The 9383-nt window shown below is 48.4% G+C and overlaps 2 protein-coding genes across 2 annotated transcripts; both read left to right on the top strand.

Annotated features, from left to right (window-relative positions):
- Positions 1-87: 87 nt before the first annotated feature.
- LDX57_004200 (uncharacterized protein) lies at positions 88-3721 on the top strand (the record flags this gene model as incomplete). Its single annotated transcript, XM_046085857.1, has 8 exons — positions 88-162; positions 244-391; positions 443-534; positions 640-1254; positions 1301-2734; positions 2790-2918; positions 2976-3092; positions 3155-3721. 8 exons carry the CDS (start codon positions 88-90, stop codon positions 3719-3721), a joined length of 3177 nt encoding a protein of 1058 aa, XP_045941820.1.
- Positions 3722-4722: 1001 nt separating this feature from the next.
- On the top strand, positions 4723-9166 carry LDX57_004199 (RNA dependent RNA polymerase; the record flags this gene model as incomplete). The annotated part of the gene is made up of 5 exons (XM_046085856.1): positions 4723-4985; positions 5037-5193; positions 5262-5727; positions 5829-8587; positions 8639-9166. 5 exons carry the CDS (start codon positions 4723-4725, stop codon positions 9164-9166), a joined length of 4173 nt encoding a protein of 1390 aa, XP_045941819.1.
- Positions 9167-9383: the final 217 nt, after the last annotated feature.

Here is a 9383-nt window from a genome sequence, read left to right as displayed (position 1 = left end):
CAAAGATTCATAGCACTGCAATGCTGGTGGGCAAGTCACGTCCAGCAATCAGCAACTGAGATTGTCATGGAGTCAATAGCTGTACCCATGGCAGATAACCTCTCTGGCCTGGGGCGTGAAGTGGAGCGCCTAGTGACGGCTCCATATGCGCCCTCTCTCCAGGTATTCCAAGCCGCGCTACCCCATAGCTGTCTCCATCCATAAATTGTCGCGAACTAAGTGATGACAAATCTTGCCCTTTAGGACCTACATGCATTTGTTCAAGGCTCTTCTACAGCTTCGTTGTCTTCATGGGCCTCGCACAAGCCCTGCCAGGTTGGTGCTTTGGCTGATATTCTTGTCGACGGCCTGTCTCGTTCCAACTTCGCTCTGGACCTCGTTAGGGCTTTCGGTAAGCAAAAGTGTATGTCCTCCTCTATGCTGCAAGTTTAACTCTCTGTAGCCCGCCTCGAGCCTTTCCGTAATGCTTTACTTGAACGCTATCCCTGTATGTTGGACCAATTTCTCCAGAGGTCTGAAAATGGTGAACCTCAGGTGAGTTGCTTCTAAGAGAATCCATGCCATCAAGCCCCCTGAATGGAATATCCTTGTCATAGGTGAATCCAGGCCAAGTCATCATCTTCAATCTGACCATTACAGTACATCGCGACATGCGTTGCAATGCTTTCTTCGCCTCTACCGCCCAACTACATTGTCCCCGCACGCCTGGCATCCTTTATCACCCATTTGGTTAACTCCATAGGCGAAAGTCCCTGCGCCGAGACTATTCTACCACTCTATCAGCTGATGACTGGCCTTCGAACCACTCCGCGAGTACTCCTTGAGGTTCCGTCAGAGATCATGTCTAACATTCAAGTCGAGTTGACCAAAACACTTCGTAACCTCGATGACCATACAGGAAACCTTCTTTGCCTTGCAACATTTGCGCAAATAGCATCTTCAAATAATTCCCAGATGAACAACGGTCCAGAGCAAGGCCCATCCTGGTTGCAGAATGTCAAGCATTTCTTCGGCCCCAAGCGAGGCTTAAAGACCTTGGACCTTGTCGTTCTGCGAGTTATTTTCGCTTGCTCCGCCAGTTGCAATAGCCTGACTGCCGAACAGGCAACTGAGAGTATCCGTTTAGCTATCGAAATATGTGGCATTGTAGAGCCGGAGCAAAGAGAATGCTGGATTGGTGCCAACTCCACCAAAATCGCCAAACTGTCCGAAAAGGTGACAAGGCCTGGCATTGACCGGGGGGTGCAAATTTTGGTAAGACCGTGACTCCCAGTTATTTGACCCTGGCTAACATTTCAAGGGCGCAACCTTTATGGTTTCCCTTCTTCCAGCTTCTGCGTTGCCTCATGGCATCCCCGGACTAGCGCCCCAGTGGCTCTTACATGAAGACACTGCTCGTGTACTCGAGCTCCTTCCATTGACTTACATCCCGCGGTTGGTGGAGGCAAACATTGTGAGTAATGGGTTGACTGGAAACTGTAAGCGTTCTAACTCACCTTTCAAGGTCTACTCAGGACAATCGGTTGCAAGCGGGCTGCTGGACTACGTGATCAGTGCATTGCAGCCAAACCAAACAACTCGAGTTCCAAGTATCAACAGAACCCAGATTGCAAGGTCAATCCTTGCTGGCCTGCAGAGTCTGGGGTCCCAGGTTCTTAGCTCCGCCGTTGCCGAAGTGGCGGTTAGACAGTGCCGGGAGAACATCAACGGGCTGCTTGAGATCTTCCCCCGGCGATGCTCCGTAACTGCCTGCCGGCACTTCAACACCTGCCAAGCTGCGGCTGTCCAACTGGAGAATGACCTGTTCAATGATCTGTTCAGCTTCTATTTCCGGTCGGCACTTGCAATGAAGTCGAGTGGCCAGCTCGACTACGCAACGGAGACGAAGGCCTTTGGGCTGTTCATCTCTAGAGCCAATGGAACTACATCAAGCACTAAATGTCAATTCCGAGAAACAAAGCCACTTGAGCTCCGAGATGCCTTTTCATCCCTAAAAATTCAAGACCAGTCACCCAGCTTAAGACAAGACTGGCGAACTGGGATAGCCCAGACACTTGAATGGAATTCCCGTTTGGGCTATGACAACATGATGCAAAAAATTGAAGAGATCTGCTACGACCTTGAAAAACGTTGCAATGGCGTTGAAGCCCCGTTGAGGGCAGTTGAGGATGAGCGCGACAGGCTACTCAGAGAGGCAGAGGAACTGAACTCTCACAACAAGCAACTGTATTCAGAGTTAAAGCAGGCATCTGGAACCACCTATGATCTCCAACAAGATATTTCGCGCCTAGAGTCTCAGGCAGAAACTGCATCAAGCCGCATCGACCAGCTGTCGGCCAGTCTTGAAACCGCACGGAAGGACCTCGACGACCAGCGACTCGAATCGCAAGAGTCCGCTAACAGCGAGCGTGAACAAGCCCGATCTAAAGAGTTGGAGCTGGTTGCTTCCCTAACTGAAATGGAGGAAAAATTGGAAGACTTACAAGAACAAATCGTGGTTCAAAGAGGGGAGAATGATAGAGTGATGGAGGAATTGGATATGATGGATCAAGAAAAACTGGCCTATTCAAAGAGGTGTGCATCTGTAGAGCAACAGCTACTTGACCTGGAACGCGAGTTTGAAGCGCAGATCGAAGAGACGCACAGACACATGGGCCAGCAAAGTGATCGAATTGGCCAACTTCTAGCTGATCGAGTCGAAGCCGAAAGTCGGGAGGAATCGCTACAAGCTAAGGTAAGTCCTCAAGTTGCTACTGCTCAATGTTTTGCAAGCGCTAACTAGCCTTCAGTTATCTGAGGAGGTTCTGGAATCCGAAAGGCTCAAGACCGCTCTTCAGCAATTAGAGGAAAGCCACAAAGCAGAAATGGGCACCCTTCAGAAGCATTCCGAGACACAGATTTCCAAAATGACCATAGAGGTGAGACCTTTCCTTCTTTTGCATTTCCTCGCCAGTTGGAATTCTAACGGTGCGCAGTCTGAAAAACTCAGGGATGAAATTGCTTCTCTTCAGGCCGGTATGCAGGCATCCGCATCCAGTGCCACCAAAGAGCTCCACGCAAGAGATAAAAGGATCCACTACCTAGAGAAAAAGGTAACGCAATTCCGAGAGACCAACGATTTTCAACAGGGCGTAGAAATGTTAACTCTATCTAGATACAACACATGCGGGATGAACGATCAGCTAAAGCACGGGAATTCTCCGAGGCGCAACAACACATCGGCCGGTTAATGAGTGTAATGGGATTCAAACCGGATCCTGCAAGTTCAAAGCCTCCCGGTGAGGATACACAAAGCCAACATGGTCGACAAACGGCGGAGTCGTTCGACCTCAATGCAACCCCAACCCCGCCTGGGGAGCGCAGTCCCAAGAGGTCGCGGGATTATGCGTTTGCTTCGACCGAATCACCAACGCCTTCTCACACATCTGGGAAGAAATCAAGGGAGTCGGTTTCTCGGCGCGGAACACAACAGCCCGGGGAGAGGAAAGTCCTGGAAGATGCAACCCAAAATAGCCAACCAATTGCTCAGGCCAGCAGCATACCTTGCTCCAGTCAACGAGAGAGTTTTCAAGGAGGCCAAGTAGGCGGGGTGACTGATGAGAATCGTCTGCAGGAAATCGATCTGGACATGGATTTGGAGTTCTCCAAGGACTTCCTGTTTACAAGCACTTCTGTTTCTGAGGTGAATGACCACAGACCTCCACTGGGGACCCAGAGATAAAGTTTGATTGATGGGAAAGGGAAGATTATGATTAATGACTTATTTGAGACATTGTTAGGCTTTGTGTTAATGATTAATGGCTCCGGTTATGTATAGGCTTTAAGATGTTACATAAATTGAAGAGAATGACACCTTCTAGTGCCGACATCAAACGAAGCATAACACCTAAAATCAGACCCATCCTTAGAGGCATAACAAGACACGTAGTCGGGGGTTTACTCGTTCCTTTTTTACATAACGTGAGGCCTTTTGCAAGGCCAACAATCCTTGTATTCCTTCATCATCAAAAAGGTGTCCTTGGCTACATACCAATATGTTCCAAGTTGCTCTGCACGTACCTTAAGGTGCATCTTCTTGCTTTGTTCTTTTCCAGACCGCGGCTCTCAGCATGGCTACCTTTTGGATATCTGCAGAACTATAAGACATTCTCACCGACTGTCTCGGAGGTGAAAGTACCGGTTCTCAAATATCTCATATACGCTGCGGTTTGTCCTTACCTTTGAGCACCATGACCACGCTTTGTTTTTCTATCTGTTGTTAACGGTATGCACTGACGCCGAGCTTGCAAACCCAATACGCAGTAGAGAGTGAATGATACGAGATGGAGGATTCGTGCAGCACCAGAAATATGATCAACCCTTGGTGTTTGGAGATGGATCTGGTTGGGGTAGTGGGCAACGAACCTGGGCGCTACGGACTGTCAGTCTTCTTCTTCTACCTATCACCCAAGAGTTGGGGAGTGAAGTCTAACTCACATCTTCTTTCTTCACTACAAAAGTGCTCAGGGAATAAAACCGTCTGAAAGCACCAACCCAAATGAGGCCTGTGAGGGTTGCCGCTGCCAGCCAGTCTCCGCTGGAAAGTGCATCTGCCCTCATCGAGTCCGCAAGGCCTTCTCTCGCTCCTCATCCCCCCGTCCATTCTCGTCCTCTTCCTCCATTTAATCGACCTCATCCTCGGCCCACTCTTGGGTCAATCAGATTACTGAATCATCTACCACCATGCCTCAACCACCTCACAATCGTCAGAATCCCCTCAAATCGCCACCCCGACAACCGCGAAACTCACCTCAACAACTTCCACCGCAAATACTAGCACCATGGAGATCTTGGGATTCGGTCGCCGTCAACATCTTCAATGTTCCAAAAGAGGCGACAGCATTCCGTATATGGCAAGCCTTCAACAAGGAAGGTAGTATTTTCTCCATCGATCTCTTTGAAGACTCTCATGGTAAACGTGGAACGAAAGGGAGGATACGTTTCAAGTATGTTGCATGAGTCCCCTGTTACTTACCACGCCTACTAATAATTCACAGGCCTCCACCCCAGGTGGCCTTTTGGAGAACAGGAGAATATGCCATTCGACTGCCCAATGGAGAATCGTGTACTATCTCGGTCGCTCTCGACGTCAATCATTATAAACCACAAATTGCAAGTCCAGTCCGGCCTGAAGTCAACTATCCGGCTGAGTTGGTGGGTATTCTCGCGTTTTATAGCCTGCATGTTTCCTATGTGACCTCTGACATTTCGCAAATTACCAGAAAATTCCAATTTCTTCTATGCAAGTTGGTGTTTTGCTTGACGACAAAACTTTCTTACCCCAGCGCACAGTCGGCCAAGGACCCAGCGAAACTGCTTACTTGGTACTTGATCTGAAAGCCCGAGCCCTTTATGTCCGCTTCCAGCTAGCCATTTCGTTTTCAAGATCAGCAACAAACCAAACCAATGATCCACATCACGAGTATCGCCTGAAGATAGCATTGGTGCAATTGGCTGAAATTCATCAGGCTATTGACCCAAAATCCGAAGAAGTCTCCCACTTCACTGTATTAGATACGCCTCCTGTCTATCACCGACGCATCTCCAATATCGTCCACACCTTCATAGATGACAATACATGGAGGGAATCTGATAGTTGGTACCGGCAGACCTACATTGTTCGCCGGCCGGAAGAGCTGTCCTCTCTTCCCATCAGCTTGAGAAGAAGCAATTCAGTGATTGATATCGGTGCGTGTCCCGCCCCTCTAGATTATTTATTGGTTCCTTCCCGAGGATCGTGTCCGTTTGTGGTTTGTTCTCGAGGCTTACTGGTTTTCTTCCTGGGACAGGGCGCTGGAATGCCTTTTGGATCACGTATCCAAAAGAAGCCCATCAGAAAGGTCAACTCGCTTTGTTACAGGATATCCTCACCGATTACAATGTGAAGATTAGCACCACAGGCTCTTTCTCTCGTTGGGATGAGAGCAGAGAACAAATGCCCCAGGTTTGGAAATGGATCGACGTCCCAGAATCTAAGGCCCCGAAACATTCTCAGTCCTCTTTGGAAGATCTGATTGACCAGAACTATGTCCATTTATCTTTCCCTGTCCGATATCAACTCGAGGTATGCCTATCAAATGGGTATCTTTCTGAATACACCATGAGCCGTGACTTTGTTGTCAAACTCTCGGAACTCGGGGATGATCGGGCTAGAAAGCTTTTGGAGCATGTGGCATCCAAAAACCAAGTTTACCGTGATCCAATGAAGATATTCGATCTCAAGTTCATCAAGGGAGTGACTGATCTGAAAATACCGCCTTACTGCTGTTACATGCGCTCCGCCAGAATCACACCTAGTACCATTTACTACAACACTCCGACGGTTGACATTTCGAATCGAATCATAAGGCGCTATATGGAATACGCCGATCACTTCCTCCGAGTTCGTTTCACAGATGAAAAGCTTCTCGGCCGAATCAACTCAACTACCGACAACACTATGGACGAAGTGTTCACCAGAATCAAAAGAGCGTTGTCAAAAGGAATCGTCATCGGCAACACGCATTATGAGTTTCTTGCATTTGGGAACTCACAATTCCGGGAGCATGGAGCCTACTTTTTTGCACCAACTTCTAATCTCACCGCCGCTAATATCCGTGCATGGATGGGACATTTCAACAACATTCGAAACGTCGCCAAATATGCGGCGAGACTGGGCCAATGCTTTTCTACAACACGTGCTATTTCTTCTGGGTCTCAAGTAGACATTCGCCCAATAGAAGATGTTGAACGCAACAGCTACATATTTTCAGATGGTGTTGGTAGGATCTCTCGTTTTCTCGCTCAGGTGGCGATGTCAGATCTTAAGATTCACACGCCAACCGGTGACCCTCCATCCGCTTTTCAGTTTCGCCTCGGAGGCTGCAAGGGAATGCTCACGGTCTCCGAGGAAGCCCAAAACAGAGAGGTACACATACGAAAAAGTCAGGACAAATTCAAAGCTACACACAGCAAACTTGAGATCATTCGGTGGAGTCAATACTCGATCGCGACACTGAACAGACAGTTGATCATGGTGCTATCATCGCTCGGTATACCGGATCTTGTATTCCATAGTAAGCTGAAAACCATGATACAAGGCCTGGACGAAGCCTTGGAGAGTGATGCGCGTGCCGTTTATTGGCTGAAAAAGTACGTGGATCCGAATCAAATGACGCTCATCACCAGCCAAATGGTTCTCGATGGATTTAGGCGATCGAAAGAACCGTTCATGACCTCAATCCTGACCCTCTGGAGGGCGTGGCATCTCAAGTACCTCAAAGAGAAAGCCAAGATTGCGATTGATAACGGCGCTTCTTTGCTTGGAGTAATGGACGAAACTGGGATTCTCAGTGGTTACTTCGCTCATAAGACACCCAGAGTCGATGCTACTCGTGAAGAACGTTTGGCAGCTTTGCCTGAGATATTTCTCCAAATATCAAGCCCCGGAAATGGCGGGAAATATGAAGTTATTGAAGGCCTCTGCATCCTGGCTCGCAACCCATCTCTTCATCCTGGGGATATTCGAGTCGTGAAAGCCGTCAACGTTCCACAGTTGAACCATCTCCATGATGTCGTCGTCCTGCCTCAGACCGGGGATCGAGATGTAGCGAGCATGTGCTCTGGTGGCGATCTAGATGGTGACGACTACCTTGTTATGTGGGATCAAGACCTGATACCTGAGGACTGGTTTTGTGCCCCCATGAAGTATGCAAGCAACAGAGCCCAGGACCTTGATAGGGACGTGACAGTAGACCATATCACGTCATTCTTTGTTACTTACATGAAGAATGACTGTCTTCCAAGAATTGCTCATGCCCATCTCGCTTGGGCAGACCGGCTCGAGGACGGCGTCAACGAGGAGAAGTGCATTCGGCTTGCCCAACTCCATTCGGATGCAGTGGATTATAACAAAACAGGAAATCCGGCCACTATGAAACGCGAATTGGAACCTCGCTTATGGCCTCACTTCATGGAAAAGAGACACAAACCAAAGGAAAAGATCTACCGCTCCGGCAAGATTCTTGGGCAGTTGTACGACGCCATTGAGCGGATTGATTTTGTACCCAGTCTAGGAATGCCCTTCGATGAAAGAATCCTCACCTGCCAGTTGGATGTCAGCGACGACCTCTACGCGTTTGCTACGGAACTGAAGGCCGAGTATGATAGCGCCATGCGGCGAATCATGGCACAGCATGATATCAGAACTGAATTTGAAGTCTGGTCTACATTTGTCCTCAGTCATTCCAATATGAGCAAGGATTACAAATTTCACGAGGAGATCGGAGGCATCTCATCTTCACTCAGTGAAATGTTCAGGAAACGATGCTACGACAAGGTTGAAGGCCGAGATTTTGAGAAATTGGCTCCGCTCGCCGTGGCAATGTATCGAGTCACAAGTCAGGAAATGAGTCTCGCATTACAAAAGTATCGCGACGAAACCCCTCAGCATCCCGAAGATATTATCACTTCGGTGCCCAAAATTGATCAACTGCCAATCATCAGCTTTCCATGGATTCTGCCGCATGTTCTAGGAAAGATCGCAACAGGACTCTATGAGCTTCCAGTTGTAAGTGATCTTCTCGAGAACAAGGGCTTCCTGGACACTGACATATCGCAGGTTGAGCAGGCTGATGTTTTTGGTTTATTCATGGACAGCCAAACCATGGGTGCATCAATTGCATCAACAGAAGTCCGTCCCAAGCAGGAACATGTCAATACCGACATCCAGTCCTTAGAGGAGCTTCTCGATTTCGGCTTTTCCGATGCGCCGCGCAAATCATCGTCGTCACCGTTATCAGACCTGCTATCTCTTCCTAATGATTCTATCGAGGACGAATTCAGCCTCTTGGATCTCAACAATGACTCGGGAGGCACTAGCGGTGTCGAAAAGAAAGAGGACGAGAAGATGATCGATTTGCTAGGATCTGCGACATGCTGCGATATTCCAACGGTCCACCAGACCGTGGAGAATCTTGTCCGCAGATCCGTGACCGAGGAACCAATGGAAAAGGAGGTAATGCTGAACCTGGATGTACCGAAGGTGACAAGCATGGAAGTTCCAGGTGGCTGCGTCGAACTCGTAGAGGAAGAAGATGATGTCGAGGCCAGTGCGCTCGATAAGTTCAATGAGATACTGGGAGCCTGATAAAGAGGCGAGTTTTTTGCAATACTGCTTACTCTCGGTTCATGTCATGCATTTCCACGTCGGCTTTCACATTTGTTATCGACATAGGTACTATCTGAATTTGAGAACTCTAAACATCCAACGGTCGTAGGATTAACCATGAATACATGTGATAGTTACCTAGAATCACTACCGAACATTTGCGCCAAACAGTGATGTACAATACCTAATAGTAAGC

This window comes from Aspergillus melleus, assembly GCF_016097325.1.
Source record: "Aspergillus melleus strain CBS 546.65 chromosome Unknown contig2, whole genome shotgun sequence".
NCBI lineage: Eukaryota > Fungi > Ascomycota > Eurotiomycetes > Eurotiales > Aspergillaceae > Aspergillus > Aspergillus melleus.
Note: the sequence above shows the minus strand (reverse complement) of the source record. Positions and strands in the feature narration are given on the sequence as shown.